This window comes from Vavraia culicis, assembly GCF_000192795.1.
Source record: "Vavraia culicis subsp. floridensis unplaced genomic scaffold supercont1.25, whole genome shotgun sequence".
NCBI classification, from domain to species: domain Eukaryota; kingdom Fungi; phylum Microsporidia; family Pleistophoridae; genus Vavraia; species Vavraia culicis.
The window spans coordinates 1-14,749 of NW_007360628.1; the positions used below are offsets into that span (position 1 = coordinate 1).

Consider the following 14,749-nt stretch of genomic DNA (forward strand, 5'->3'; position numbering starts at 1 on the left):
TCGCGTTTTTAGGCACAGAACCGTGAGCACATAGCATTGGAACTGACTTCTCTTTGAACTGCATTACCGGTCACTTTGTACGGTTACATTAATTTTTAATTTTCCAGAGCTATCAAAAATTGTTTGATATTTTAATTTGTTTGTTTTGCACTACAGCCGATTGATCTAATTATATTTTTTCTCTTTTAAACGAGTTTATACGTCAAATATTGCTCGATTACATGTTTTATTCAATATTGATGTGAACAGGCCATAGTCCTGCAATTGAATATTTACAACATCACCTTGTGTAAATGATTGGATAACTTATTTGAACAGTTGATGTTATTAAATTGCCAAACACAACGGATCATCAGCTATGATGCATCCCAGTACGAAACGAACAGAATCTTTTTGTGCACGAATTGATTGGAAAGTTGTTAAATGGCATCGCACAATCCGCCATCAATACTCAACTTTAAATGTATAATTAAAGATATGCAGGCAGAAACTGCCATAGCAAGAAAAATGCGATTCATCTCACACAATGTTAGAGCCGCATCTGGTGCTTTTTACGTTGGAAGCTCTAAACAGTTCAAATGAGAAATACTGGGCGAATACCAGTGGCCCAGACTTTAAATATTATCTTGATAAAAGCGTGATCGACAGGTACCTATGAGGCACTGAACATCATTGGCGGGATCACTGCAATACCAAAACCTCTTTTTCGTATTACGGTGATCTGGTCAGCACATTAAATTCTGTGTTCAGTAAAAAATGTTCTAAACCGTTGAACAAAATATCAAGATAATCAAGTTTTATACCATACGCACATCTATACCTGATAAAAACTCTCAGAACGGAAAGCTTGTCAATGATTCTAAGCGTCGTTTTTGAAAGGCAAAAAAACAAAACTTTTTTTGATATTCGTAGGACCATCATACAGTGGATCGGGAGAAGAAAGCAATTAAAACAATTACTGTTTGATTATCACAGCAAAAATGCATCACGGTAGTACGCAGATAACTGCCAAAGATTTCAGAGGAATGTCATTTAATAACCATCAATTATCTATGCTTAACAGCGAATAATCCTTTTTTAAGAAATTATCACGTGTTGCAAAATGATTTGTTTTAAAGAACCGCACCTTCGTTAATAACCACGAACCAATATAGATAGGATTTTTTTCCGAAAACTTGAACTGAGTACAATCCGCCAACTTATTGTCAGTAGAAAGCTTGTCAATCTTTTTATTTTGTTTTGTTCTCTTGTTTAGTAGCTTTTCCAATTCCAAGTAAAAAGTCTTGTGCAGCTTGTCATCCAACGAGTGCACGTACAACCGTTCATACAAACCTGCGATGTCATCTAAAATACAGAATCGATCATATATCTGTTCCAACAAAGATTTCAAATCCCCATTTACGGCACATACGCTCGGCATATCAATATTCCTATTTTTGACAGCCTCTATATACGCTATAATGGTGTTTTCTTTAGGCACCAAACTGATGAATATCAAACTCTCCATTGAGAGTGCCATGCTCACGAGTGTGCATGGTGCATTCACCACAACATTTTCGATGAGGCTGTCCTGCAGAATTTTGGCTATCACCTTCAGAACCACATTGCTGTCTATCGCCAAGGGCACAATAATGGATAACGAGTCGACAAAGCGGCACATTTTCGTCAAGCTGCCTTCGTTAAACTCGTACTGCATTTTGACAGGCGAATTCACACCCAAAATCAGGTGCTCATCAACGATATGAACAAAGGCAACATTGTCCATAATGACTAAGGGGCAAAGTTTTTTGATCCCCCTATGGCGGTTCCGAAACAATTTACAAAAACTTTATATCCGGTTATACACAAACTCAGCAATAATGGAAATCAAAAGCAAACAGGTGTTCCTGTACGATTGCTATTCTTGCTATGCAATGTTTTGATCGATAAACGGTGATTGTGTGCATCTACGTGTGACTCAAGACTTATAACAAACACTTTTATTGAACCTATTTGAATTTCATTGCTTTTATCATTTTCAAGTATTTCCTATTATTTGATTTCAGAATTACTTGAAGAGAAAATATTTCACCATAAAACCACTTGTCAAACACCGAGAAACAGAATTTTCTGCTATCTAGGAAGTAAACGTTCAAATAATTGACGCTGTCCACGTTGAGAATCTCATAATCGGCTAAATAGCTGAAATTTTTGATGAATTCATCCATTGAAACTTCCTTAGGCTTGATGAACTTGCTGATGCAGAGATGCAGCCTACGAAAAGTGGTGTTCGTTTTGTAGTTTATGACTTTGTTTATGTCATCCTCTTTTATCCTTTTGATGCCCACTCTCTGCTTCTTGTCAACCGTGATGCCACGGTTGTTGTATGTGAATCTGAATTTCTTTTTGAGTTCTTTTATGTCCAAGTATAGCATTTTATCAGCCAAATAGATCACACCGTCAAAATACTCGTTTGATAGTGTTTCCAGGTGCATCATCTCTGGCAATGACTCGCTTGTGCAATCTTCTCTTTTGTCACAAATGACTTTAGCAGCATTGTCTGAGCCAGTAAGAATTCTCTGAGATGCGACGGTGCATTCTTTAACTGTAATAGATGCCATATTACCATTTATGTCCGTAATATTTGTTGGTTCATCTGTATTTGTGCCAGAAATCATATTTTTTACTGTTTCATCACCTAAATGTAGCGAATTGTCCGATTCTGGAAACGAGCTCAATGATGCCAAGATTTTCGTGTTCATCACAATCGAAACATCCGATTGTGTTCCGTGGTCAGTGGTATTAAACATTTCATTCCGGTAATTGTTTATTCCCGCAAAATCTATTGCTTTTTGCCGTTCTTGCGACTCTTTATCCATCTTTGGTTCTATTCGCGGAAGAACTTCCTGCAACAACAGCTTTTCACTCCCAGTACAGCAGTTTTCATTGTCAGGATTGTATGTTTTGCAGGGGACAGACATTTCCACTGCTATGCCATCATCCATGGATGGAGCATGTTGGTAGTTCTCACCTATATTGTTGGTGTCATTATAGTGTGCGCTTGACAACTTACCATCAGGAACAGTGCTACTGGTTGAAAAATATTCAAGTACGAAACTAGCGTTCTCGGATATACTTGATACTTGTTTTTTCTTCTCATTATATTCACGCAGTAAGTTGACCCTGGATGTAAGAGCAGATGGCCATTCTATATCTGGAATATCCAGATATATCCCTCGTTTTGTTAATGAAAGATAAAAATTCAGCAATTCTGTGCACTGTAAAAACGTCATTTTCTGTCTTTCGATGTAGTCAAGGGTTTTTGGTTTACCTGCCAAAAAATGTTGGGCTAGAACCAAATAATGTGATATATCATTATTTTTTGGTTCAATATCTGATAAGATATCATCTATATTGAATGTTATCTTCGATTGAAGCTTCACTAGCATTTCCAAAGTGCTCTTAGTCAAGTACTCATCTACAAAAAGCTTTTTTTCGCTATCACTCTTATTAGACAGCTGGCAATCCGCACTATTGTCCATTTCCAGACCGCATACAATTATCCGCTTGATCAAATTTTGGTCTTTGTACTCTTTCAGTATTAAACACTCCAATATTTCGTTGTTAAATAGGTAATGATATCTTTTTATCTCGCTAATAGCCAGTTCATCCATTATATCGCAGAGTATCAGCAATTTGAGTCGTTTTATTTCCTTTCGATCGTTATGAAAAATGAAAAATTGCTTACTATCGTAGTTCAAGCCATTTGTCAAGAAGAACTCAAGAATGTACGGCGAATAGATCGTGTCCAAAAAATAAATCAGGGAATTAAAGATTAAATGGTGAAATACCTTGGAATGAACAAGAATTTGAGCAGCAAGAATCGCAGAAACATGATTTTGCGAACGTAGAGCATGTGTCAAGAACTTCTTGGTAGCTTTTGAGAGCAAAAACGTGCCTGTCATTCTATTTTTGTCCTTATCATGTTCAACTTTCACGCTGCCTTCCCTCATTTCATCATCACCATAGTCTTTGAGCGATATCAAATCGCCATTGTCATCCTCTTCAACCATTTTAAAGTCTGTTCCTGTTCTTTTTACCTCTTCCAGCCGCTTTCTGATTATTCTTAAGACCGCGATTCGTTCATTTTCGCTTCTCTTTTCCGCATTCGACACTAGCAGCTCTAGGTTTATCTCCATGTTGGTGACAGAAATAGCGATCAAGACGCATTCTCTGACAGCCAGAACGTTGTCTCCCATCATTTTCATAAGCATCTCTCCGAATTTATACTCCACAAATTTGTCATAGTTGTGTTGGAATATACTTATCGATGCTATGACCGAGCACAATCTGACCATAAAGTTCTTATCACTCATCAATTTGTGTATCCTTGACACAAAAAATTGTTGTATATCGCTGTTCTTTACGTTCGTTGCCACTCTTAGTCCCTGTATTTTGAAGTAATCATTATCGTTCAAGTCTTTGAGCGTGGTATTGATAATGAGCATTAGTACGGTTGTGTTGTGTTTTATGTTTATCAGGTAGTAATTTATGAGCGATTTTATGAACAGATTGGGAGTATCGATATGTCTTATGACCTTGGTCAGGTAGGAGCCTACATCTTCTGTGTGCATCTTCCTTGTTAGCACCATCATGCTGTCGCGCAATTGGTTAGACGTAGGATTGTCAAGCTGTATTTTTGTGCCTGCCATTTGCTTGTTAATCACGTTCATGAGCTTGTCTAGGAGTTTGTCTGTAAACATTGAGTTGGCTTGTTTTTGTTTTTTTATAGTAGAGACGAAACAAAGTTTCATAACATTGATCAAACTTTGTTTATTAATATATAGCAGTAGAAACACTCATAATGAGAGAGGAAGCTCTGAAATAAATGCTTTGGAGTAAAATACCGACCACGCCCTGGTAAAATGGTAATAAGTTTACCTCAGTTGCACCTCGCCATACTACGCAACCACGCCCTGGTAAAACAGTAATAAGTTTACCTCAGTTGCACCTCGCCATACTACGTCGCACAACCATGCCTAGACAATCGCTATGGTATGACTGAGCCGTACAGCATGTTGAGTTAAGCACATAAAGAGCAAATTACAGTGCAGTACACCAAAAATAGACAACTTCGGATTGATATGAGTTGATGGGGGTGCATTTCAAGATGTTTGAGCGGTAACTCACAAAAGCGCGTACCATTGACATTTTCATTATTTCTTTAATGTATTATTCATAGTGTGACGCGGTAAAAACGTGTATTTGTAAATAAACGCGTGTTCCAAGTCCAAAGACTGAACTGCAATAACTTTTATCGCTTTAAATGCTAAAGGTTTGGTTTATTAGAACGGCATTGGACGCGAAACACTAAACTGATGTGTTGAATAGTGCCATTCTCTGAAGAGGAATTGAGAAAATGATAGATTCTATCAGGCACATATTATACGTTAATGGTGGGTTATAGACCGTTCAATGATAGTTAATCGTGCATTTAACCGATCTCGATTATCAAAAGTGGAATTTTATCTTTCTACTGCTCGAACTGGCTTAAAAAACGTCTACACAAGAAAATACTTAGATTGCACCATTCAATACTGCTGTGCAAAGTGGTTATTCAACTAGTCATGTGCTTCACTATGGCTGTACCATCAAAACATCCTTTATTGCTATTTTCAGGATCAGATGAAAGACAATAGTATAATTTGGATGATCTTCCATGGTAAGATAGCATGTTAAAGCAAATGAAGTGGATTCACCTGATGGTTGGTGTGTTTAAAGCATCACATATATTTACATCAAGTGCTATTCTTATTGGACGGTAAGCCAGAGAGCGTGAACTATTTAAATAAATACCAATTGCAAGTATTTAACTAGAAAAGAAAGGTAAACTTGTCTAATACGTCCTTCTTATCACAATGCTTTTCTATAAGTTTGATAATCGTGTATCCATCAGAGAAGTATCCCTTCTTTATCGGGCACTCTTCTGCCCATGTCATGTAAAAATCGAGAATACTCGCTATTTGGTCATCCACTGTCTTTTTGCTAGCAAACTCGTAGGTCTTTCCCTTGTCAATAAGGAATGAGAGGCCTTTTGCACTTGTTAAAAACTTTTCTACCTCAGCTGATTCTACGTATCTTTTCACAGCTGTGCTGTCTTCCGGCTTTATTCCGGTGCTTTTCATGAATGGGCCATGAAATTCTTCGTTTATAGCCCATCAAAAACTGAGGTTTATATTTCAAATACTATGCCCGTAATGCGGAGCAAACGGTTTCTATGCTTGTTTTATGGTGCTTCCTCTATTTTACAGATTTTGTTAACAATCCGTTCTCCTTTATTGACGAATAAAATGCTGCCTTAGTTACCTGCATTTTTTCACCAATATGATCAATTTGAATGCTGTTCAATGGATGGGTGCCAGTCTATTCTGCACCAAAACATAATAAATACCGGTCATCATATCTATGTTAGCACCATATTATCAGCTGCCTATCTACACCAATGGTTATTTTTAGCTTGCTGAGTGCTATGTGGATTTACCAGTGACTTGCCACGGCTTGATGAGCTAATGATATGTTGCAAGACATAGCGGATATAAAGGCTGTAAAACATAAAAAACCGTGTAACAGCAAAAAGTGATTATTCTTTGGTACAAGCACAGTATAATTGGTATAAACAACAAAAACAAATTTTTTTAATCAAGCATTTTACACAGGTGCATCACACGATCAGATATAGCGGACTATCACCAGTAGTGTAAAATGCTATAAGTACGTATTTTTTATTAAATGACGTTTATTATCAAAATCGTGTTTTTAGATAGAATATTTGCTTTTACGTGAACGCATACACCCAGCACTTAGAATGTAGCCTGCAAAAAAGATTTTTAAGTTGTAAATTGCATGATACTTCACGTGTTAAGGCAAAGCCTTCGTTTCAATTGCTATATTTTGAGTGTTGTGAAATCATACGCGATTTACCCCCTTTTACTCAGAGTCATTTATTTATCTCCCACACATCGCCATTCACCCTTTGTATGAATTGCAGTGCTGAAGAAATAGATGCACTCTTTTGGTCAAAAGAGAAAGGCGACGAAAGCGTTTCATTGTCGACTCTCAAGTCGTATCTGCAGAACCTAAAAACGTTGAAACCGCAGCTGAACACGCAACTGACCGATTTGAAGTACGTACAAGGTAAACTGGAAATAGACTTGTACAAGCTAAACAAACTGTCCGCAGAGCTAAAGGACGTGCAAGAGATGAACAATGCGTACGAGACAGAAATAAACAACAAAGAGAAATTGCGAGATGCGCTGAGCGATCTTGTGAGGATGTTGGAAATTGATGAGAAGTACTTCAGCTATTTTGAGAGCGATAATTACGATGATGCCATGGTGATGAGCAGAATTGAGGAATCGTTGTACAGGTTCGATTGTGTTTTGGGCAATGAAAGCAGTGAGCACAGGGAGTACATCTATAGTTTGAAAGACTTCGATTTGAAGGTGGTGAGAGATTTCACGAAGAGGATATTGGATGTAAGAAGGACCTTTTACAAGAAATTTGAGCATTTTTTTACCAAAAAGCTGAACTCGTACAAAAGCAAGAGCAAGGGAGAATTGAAAATACATAAGGAGATTTACGATGAAGTCATAAAATATAAGAGCTTTATGACACAGGAATACGTAGAAATATACATCAAGTGCATGAAAAAGCTGTACAGCCACGAGTTTCGTTATCATTTGGAAAGTGTGTTCGATATCTTGAAGAGAAAGAAGAATGTTACTCTCAGCGTCAATCTAAATGTGATATTTCAGTCATTACTGCTTATAAGGGAGTGTGAGTACGATTTTGTACGGAAGATAAGTAGAAAAAGTATCGATCAATCGTCCAAAAAGGACGCAAAGCAGAGCGGCGTGGAAGAGACTAATTCTGTGTATTTTGCTGCCCATTTCAAGAATATGGACATGTTCGACGATGTGGTTATCATGATTCAAACATTTTTGAATGATTTGTACGAGTTGGATCGTTTCCAGACAATAATAGCGCTCGGCGATTCAATCCAACACTACCGCGAGAAAACCAAGGAAGAACTAAGGAACGCATTTTACGATCATTTTCTTGAGAACATGCTGAGCAACTACAAGAATCTCAGGAAAGATTTCGTAAGACTGGCCGTGAGCAAATACAAAGGAGAAAACAAGAGAAAAACGATTCAATTCTTCAATAAGGTAATTCTATGCACCAAAGACGACGAACTGAGGGAAAAAATGGTGCATTACCACACAAAACTTGTCATGAAGCTGACAAAAGATCACAAAACAGATTTTCAACACGTGCTGAGGAAGTTCGAGTGTGTGTATCCTATAAAGAAGTGCACTGACTACTATTTCTTGCTAGTAGAGGAGATGAAGAAAACCATTATTGATGAGATGTTTGCTGTTGAGTTGGATTACGTAAGGATAAAAAAGAATATTCGCTATATTACAGACATAGATGATGAAGACATGAGAGGCGCTGCCCTGAAGATTTTCAAGGATGTGGTAAAAGATAATACGAACGAGAAGGAGTACAAGAGAATAGAATCGTATTTTTGAGGTGAATAAAAATATTGTACCAGACAAACTGCTTCAAAGTGTTACTTAAGGACAAATAATACCCGCTCTACCACGAATATGTTATTGCTGTGTTTGAGCGCTGGTATTCTGATCTTAAGGGCCAAAATGTACGTATTCGGTGTTTAGCGCCAGAAATTACTTTTTTGAGGTAATCGCCCAATAAATTACATAGTAGCACACGATGCGGTGTTCGTTTGCGATATATAGTTGTGAGTTTAGCGATTAAAATCACTTTTAGAAAATTTTACCGTGAAACACTCTATGCTTACCAAATTTACCATACAAGATGTATGAAAGGTTTTAAAACGTAGAATATAGATTAACTAACGTTGATATCGCTTACATAATAGGAATTGTTGTAAATTAGCACTCTATTAAGATAAAATTGGTGTGGTACAAATCATTGGTACGAGAAATAATGATTTCTACAATTTAGCACCTTTTAATGTGTGTTAGCAGCGAAATGCGTTTGAAAATGACATATATGAGTATTGCTCGTTCCTTTTTACCAATCGAATATCACATCAACACGTCCTACAGTACGTATGCAAAAAATTACAAGCTTTGTTTTAGTAAATCCGTGAGAACCATCGACAACATTCTTTCAGTTCTTTCTTACACCGTGTAGGATGTAAATTGTTTCTCCCAGTATCGCTCTTTGCCTTATGACACGTACATCGTAACCAGGTATGTGTTCCACGTTGATTTTATTGAGCCTGATGACCAACAAGTAAAACTCTTTTGTACGCACGGCTTTCAGAAACTGCCAGATAACCTCACTTCCGTCTTTACCACCGGCATAGCTGCAAATTTCCAAGCACTTTTCGCAGGGTTTTTTCTGCTCGCACTGTGCTACCTGCTCATTCAGGTATGGCGGGTTGAAGATTATGACATCGATTTCTGTCTGTCTAAGATTACTCAGCAGGTTGCTCTGGATTGCATCACACTTAGCATTCCGTAGTGCATGCGGGTTTATGTCGGTAGCAAGACAATGGTTGAATCGGAGAAATGTATTTATAATGGTGGCCGAGCCTGTACCTATCTCAACAATAACCTTGTCTTTCAGTTCTTCGCCGCGCATTGTGTCCAGTAAAGTGTATGTATCTTCGCTTGGCAGGTAAAACAGTGCCATCAATAAGGGCAGTGTTTTTAGATCAACGTATTTTAACAATCAATCTTTTTGATTGAGACGTATCCTGCGTATAAAGTCATGCTAAGCATTTCTTACTTTGATTTTAAACCGTGCGGTTTGAACAAGTTTGAATGATGTTGTACGCTGGTCCTGTCACCAATAAAATATTTTGATCTGTCACATGTGCAGAGATGGCTACCTACGTTTTGAACGGAACCAATCTTGGACATTTCTCAAAACCGAATAGCACGGCAACTCTTCAGTCACACCACATTTAACTTAGCAATCCATTGCTGTGCACGAGTACGTTTGAATGTTTCTTGTTTTGACAGAAACTCGCATATTCTTCTTCTGAGGGTCTGCAAGCTCTCTGGCCGTTTCTCGTATTTTTTGCGCATTCAGTTTTTACCGTTCAAGTTTTCACCCCTCATGGTGCAAAAGAAAAGACAATCAAAACGGCGAACTTTTAACAGGCGCAAGCGAAAAACGTTCAAATCGACACTCAAGAAGGACAAGAAAATACCACCAAGCATTTTGCGCACTGATGACTGCTTGGAAACGCTCTCAAAAATAAGAAGGCTTGAAAAACAGCGCAATGCCAACCATGACGCCCAGAACATCAGCAGACCGGTCCTGATCAATTCACGCGACCCGGTTTATGTTGAAGGCGATGTTTATATGGACAATGACTCGCCGGTGTCCGTCCACTGGAAGAGTAAAATGAATGCAAAAGATTTTGATCCAACCAAAAAGTATAGCGTGCCGAATACACCGTACACTCTGATTCTTGGTGGGAAAATGCCCAACAAAGAGAAAGCATTCCGTGTGTTGGAGGATATGATTACGTTTTTGTCACCGAAGGAGGTGTGTCTGCATTTTTGTATACCGATGTTTGGGAGCACAGATGAGTTTGTGGAGGTTTTTGGCGAGGAATACGGCCTAAAGGGATGGAGAGAGGTGGCAGCAAAGGTGTTTGAAGAGATAAAGAAAGAGAAAATTTACTTTCATAGAGAAATCAACGGGGTTATGAATTTTGAGTTGCGGGCTTAGGATAAAGCTGTTTACGACCGCTGTATCGATGCCTTCTGTTTGTCTATCGTACGCGCGATATAACTTGTACCCGGCATACTATCATGCACGACACACGGACGCCCTTAGGATTCGGTCCAACAGCATCTCCTGCACCGGAGATTATCGGTGCAGCAATGGCATTTTCATGAACATTAAATTGCTTTCTTCTACAGTAGCGATCTGAACATTTTATGAACGGTTTTCCACGACTGGTGATGTATTAGGATCATGCTAAGATAAAGCAAGCACTATTGTTACATTTAATCGTTAATGATCGCATTTATAGTGTTTTTTATCAGTAAATCGTTTATTAGGTTTAGAAATTCTTCCTTGGTACCATTCCATGTTTTGTAAAGTGTTATTCAGGTGAATAAATTTATTATTCCGGGTACAGCACGTAAAAATATGCAAAAATGGACCGCTCCTAATGCATTCTTTTCAAATGGGAGCTGTCAATAACAAACTTAGCGAAGAATGTTATCTTGTTCGATACATTCTCTGCTAAGTTTGTTACGTCATCGAAAATTTACATTTATTTATTTTCTAGATGAGCAGGGATGTGTTCTTCCCAAAAAAAGAAGAGAATTTTCGTTAACACGTTTTTATCGGTATATTTCTGAGAAAATCGGCATGTCCTGTTGCGCCCGTGGCACAAATGCTTTTTGATCAGAATGCCGATCAAAAATACAAAGCGGTGCGCTACGGCATGCAATACATTAATTAGTACCATCTTTCGTAAAAAGTACGTCTATTTATCTCCGTATACAACAACGTCTGGTCAAACATACAACGAATGTCTTCCCACGTGTCCACAATTTGTTGTTTAATATGAACTATATTTATTTCTACATACAACACGGCATATTGTGCGTTAAAAGCGCATCATCTCCCTTTTTACACCAAATACTCCTCGATCTCGTTCAATTCACAAATAAAATTTACATTCTCAAGCCATATGAACAAATTCTTCCTCTTTATAACAAAGATATTCTTCACTCTCAATCCTTTTACAAGATTGCCAATTCGTTCCCTCTCACTCGACACTATATAACTGTACCTTCTCAGATCTATCACAACAATCTCGCCTTTTACGCTCGTGTCCAACCTCTTGTAGTCGTACAATACATGGCTGTATTCTTCTTCAACGGTCAAGCACTGGTTATTGCTGTTCCGCACGTAGCCGACCAAGTATATGAGACCAGAGAACAACATCACGGATAGAACAAACATATTACACACCGCGTTGAAGATACCAAGACATACTATCGTGATCTTCTCCATTGTACAGAATTTATGAACTTCTCTCAGCGACATAACGATGATATATAGACCCAGGAACATGCTTAAGCTGATATATATGATTTTTGGTATGAACAGCCTGAATAAAAGGAGTAGAATGGCCATTTTTAGTGTCAAAATACTTACAAATACACGCTCTATGGCATGGAATTGTTTTCTTTCCTTTTTGACCGTGAACGGAAGGAAAAATGTGAGCAGGTTGATGCAGCTGAGCCTGTTTCCATGATAGAATTCATTTGTATGCAGCACAATATACGATTTGAACTGAGCGACATTGCTTCGTACGGACGCCGTACGAATTCTTAGCGCAGCGCCAAGCGGGTCACTGCTTGAATTGTTCGCTTCATCTGATGAAGCACTGCCATGCAGACCATTATTCAGTGCATTGACACCCACAGTATTGTCTAGTACGTTACTGCCCAGTTGTTCGCTCATAGTATGGTAAAAATCCGCGTTACTCTCCCTGTCCAGCTCGATTTCGATTCCATTGAAGAAGAAAATAGCGAGAGCACTGAAAAATGAGCACGCGAAGGAGCGCATTTTCGCGCCACCAAGATCAAAATACTGCACGGGAAACAGCACACACAACGAATTGCATCTTAGTTTTTCAAAAAAGAACAGCTTGCTGTTCTGCACACACGCAACCATCACGTGATTTGAGATCGCAATGACGACCACAGAGACAAAAAACATTATTTTTGAGTAAAAGAAGAAAAGCACAAAAAATACAGAAAGTACGAATGAGGGCAGTGTGATATGCGTGTTGTACATTTTTATTTCGTTCGCAACGTGTATTACACCGGTTGCCAGCGAACAACCCACAATACACTCCCTCGGTATTTTGAGCAGAATCTTGGTAACTCTGAGCATGCACAACAGGGAATGCAAGAGCTTGGTGATGATGAATACGAGCAGGCAGTGTGTGTACACATATGCACAGTTTTCCTGCACTTTGGTGTTGTAGCAAAACACATCTCTCATGAAGGAGAGCGAACCGTAAGCGATCTCACATTCGGCAAAGAGCCATGCAAGCACATACGTAAGCGTTGCTGTTACTATATTAGGATCGATGACCGTGTGGTTGTGTATTTCTCGGTTGCTTATGGTGTTGCTGATTATGAATATTTTGAAAATTATTTCGATGCTTTTAGGAAGCACCTTTCTGATAAATCGTTGTTTCATGGTTGTCAAGTTGTTCTCGTTGCATAGCATTGATTGAAAGGGTATCTGCCCAAGTTTTATGTTATTTGATCAGAATGGAATAAAAAGTGGAAAAAACAGTTGTACTTGTTATTTATAATATCTTAATGTGCAAGGCATATCACAGCTGAGCCATAGTTACGTTTCTCCAAAACCTATCGTACGGTATCACATCATATTTTATTTCGTTGTGGTACGTACTGCGGTACATGATACTGTGCTGCACTCCGTTTCAACACGCAATCATTCATTAACGCGTGTTTAATTGCAATTACAAATTTTTTATTGTCGCGTACCAAAGCAGAAAATGCGTACTTCACGGTTTATCGTCCATATAAAATACCGCTAAAAATAGAGCGGCAGTACACTCAGCAACCAAAACTATTTTTTAAAAATTTTGCGCTGGTATAAATGGCACCACAGCTATTATCGCGCATCCCAAGCGGTACTACATCCACAACGCCTGGTGTACGAGCGATAAATGATTTATTTGTATTAATGCTACAGTACATCAGGCAGTTTGTCCTGCGTGTTGCACTAACAGTGCATGCTTTGTCTCGGCCAATACGCTAGTTATGAAAATGTCCTTCCATAAATGTAAATTTTTTATTTGGCTAAAAATGCCCAAGTTTTCCAATTTTTGTGCTTGTTTTAAATCTTTTCACCGTAATCATACAAATAAAAATTTTTGAGGCGCACGATTTTGTTTCTATTTTTACTGCCTGTTGTAAAAAACTGGATGTACACACGGGCAGTACGTTGGATAAGAAACTATGAAATGGATCTTTTATTAAATCTACTAGTCCGCAGATACGAGCCGTGCACCACAAAGCTATAAATTAGCTGCGTATCTTGAACGCATCCTTATCAAACATCCAACCGGTATTCTTTCTGGTAGTTCTCACCAGAAAGCATCTTAACCATTTCTTGTACCAAAACAGCGCCCAACAAACACTCATTTTCAATTCTCTGCTCAATTTCAACACAGCGATGGTCACACGTATCGCCAAACATGCAGCACTTCGAGCACACGTAGAAGGACCTGCCAAATTCATTTACTACAAAATTATCTATCTGTATTGTTACGTTCACTTCCTGCTCGTTCACCAAACAACTGCTGGCATTGCTACGATCAGCCATACCTGCGGTATCGTCAAATACCTCAAGCCTTAATTTTTCGTTTATGTCTTTTATACCGCCGGGTATCATCCTAAGCACACATTCCTCGGCTCTTTTATTAATTTTCAGATCGGTTACACCGAGAAGCACCAAATTTTTGACGATTTCAGCAGATACGTAGTTACTGGTTGATGTATAGAGCGTAACACGCATGTTCTGCAACTTTTCCTGTGTTGTGAAACCAAAGACACGTATTTGACGATCGTACTTCTTCTCGTAGCGTGGTGGCATACCAAGGGCACAATTCTGAAATTGTGATGATCAGGCGTGATTG

The 14,749-nt window shown here is 38.5% G+C and overlaps 8 protein-coding genes across 8 annotated transcripts; 2 read left to right on the forward strand and 6 right to left on the reverse strand.

Annotated features, from left to right (window-relative positions):
* Window positions 1-1,015: 1,015 nt before the first annotated feature.
* Window positions 1,016-1,909, reverse strand: VCUG_01544 (uncharacterized protein). The gene has a single exon (XM_008076371.1). It carries the CDS (start codon window positions 1,763-1,765, stop codon window positions 1,043-1,045), a length of 723 nt encoding a protein of 240 aa, XP_008074562.1. The 5' UTR covers window positions 1,766-1,909; the 3' UTR covers window positions 1,016-1,042.
* A 67-nt stretch (window positions 1,910-1,976) lies between these two features.
* On the reverse strand, window positions 1,977-4,747 carry VCUG_01545 (uncharacterized protein). Its single transcript, XM_008076372.1, has one exon. It carries the CDS (start codon window positions 4,740-4,742, stop codon window positions 1,989-1,991), a length of 2,754 nt encoding a protein of 917 aa, XP_008074563.1. The 5' UTR covers window positions 4,743-4,747; the 3' UTR covers window positions 1,977-1,988.
* A 485-nt stretch (window positions 4,748-5,232) lies between these two features.
* On the reverse strand, window positions 5,233-6,164 carry VCUG_01546 (uncharacterized protein; the record flags this gene model as incomplete). Its single annotated transcript, XM_008076373.1, has 1 exon — window positions 5,233-6,164. The coding sequence occupies one exon, from the start codon at window positions 6,162-6,164 to the stop codon at window positions 5,853-5,855; it is 312 nt and encodes a 103-aa protein (XP_008074564.1). The 3' UTR covers window positions 5,233-5,852.
* An 834-nt stretch (window positions 6,165-6,998) lies between these two features.
* VCUG_01547 (uncharacterized protein) lies at window positions 6,999-8,813 on the forward strand. Its single transcript, XM_008076374.1, has one exon. It carries the CDS (start codon window positions 7,017-7,019, stop codon window positions 8,571-8,573), a length of 1,557 nt encoding a protein of 518 aa, XP_008074565.1. The 5' UTR covers window positions 6,999-7,016; the 3' UTR covers window positions 8,574-8,813.
* Window positions 8,814-8,990: 177 nt separating this feature from the next.
* On the reverse strand, window positions 8,991-9,792 carry VCUG_01548 (uncharacterized protein). Its single transcript, XM_008076375.1, has one exon. The coding sequence runs from the start codon at window positions 9,724-9,726 to the stop codon at window positions 9,199-9,201; it is 528 nt and encodes a 175-aa protein (XP_008074566.1). The 5' UTR covers window positions 9,727-9,792; the 3' UTR covers window positions 8,991-9,198.
* Window positions 9,793-10,150: 358 nt separating this feature from the next.
* VCUG_01549 (uncharacterized protein) lies at window positions 10,151-11,067 on the forward strand. Its single transcript, XM_008076376.1, has one exon. The coding sequence runs from the start codon at window positions 10,156-10,158 to the stop codon at window positions 10,774-10,776; it is 621 nt and encodes a 206-aa protein (XP_008074567.1). The 5' UTR covers window positions 10,151-10,155; the 3' UTR covers window positions 10,777-11,067.
* Window positions 11,068-11,638: 571 nt separating this feature from the next.
* On the reverse strand, window positions 11,639-13,308 carry VCUG_01550 (uncharacterized protein; the record flags this gene model as incomplete). The annotated part of the gene is made up of 1 exon (XM_008076377.1): window positions 11,639-13,308. One exon carries the CDS (start codon window positions 13,306-13,308, stop codon window positions 11,692-11,694), a length of 1,617 nt encoding a protein of 538 aa, XP_008074568.1. The 3' UTR covers window positions 11,639-11,691.
* Window positions 13,309-14,163: 855 nt separating this feature from the next.
* Window positions 14,164-14,706, reverse strand: VCUG_01551 (uncharacterized protein; the record flags this gene model as incomplete). The annotated part of the gene is made up of 1 exon (XM_008076378.1): window positions 14,164-14,706. One exon carries the CDS (start codon window positions 14,704-14,706, stop codon window positions 14,164-14,166), a length of 543 nt encoding a protein of 180 aa, XP_008074569.1.
* Between the last annotated feature and the right edge of the window lie 43 nt (window positions 14,707-14,749).

Bases quoted from the DNA above. Each gene is read 5' to 3' on its own strand.
- VCUG_01544 (XM_008076371.1), bottom strand. From the start codon at position 1,765: ATGGACAATGTTGCCTTTGTTCATATCGTTGATGAGCACCTGATTTTG.
- VCUG_01549 (XM_008076376.1), top strand. From the start codon at position 10,156: ATGGTGCAAAAGAAAAGACAATCAAAACGGCGAACTTTTAACAGGCGC.
- VCUG_01547 (XM_008076374.1), top strand. From the start codon at position 7,017: ATGAATTGCAGTGCTGAAGAAATAGATGCACTCTTTTGGTCAAAAGAG.
- VCUG_01548 (XM_008076375.1), bottom strand. From the start codon at position 9,726: ATGGCACTGTTTTACCTGCCAAGCGAAGATACATACACTTTACTGGAC.
- VCUG_01545 (XM_008076372.1), bottom strand. From the start codon at position 4,742: ATGTTTACAGACAAACTCCTAGACAAGCTCATGAACGTGATTAACAAG.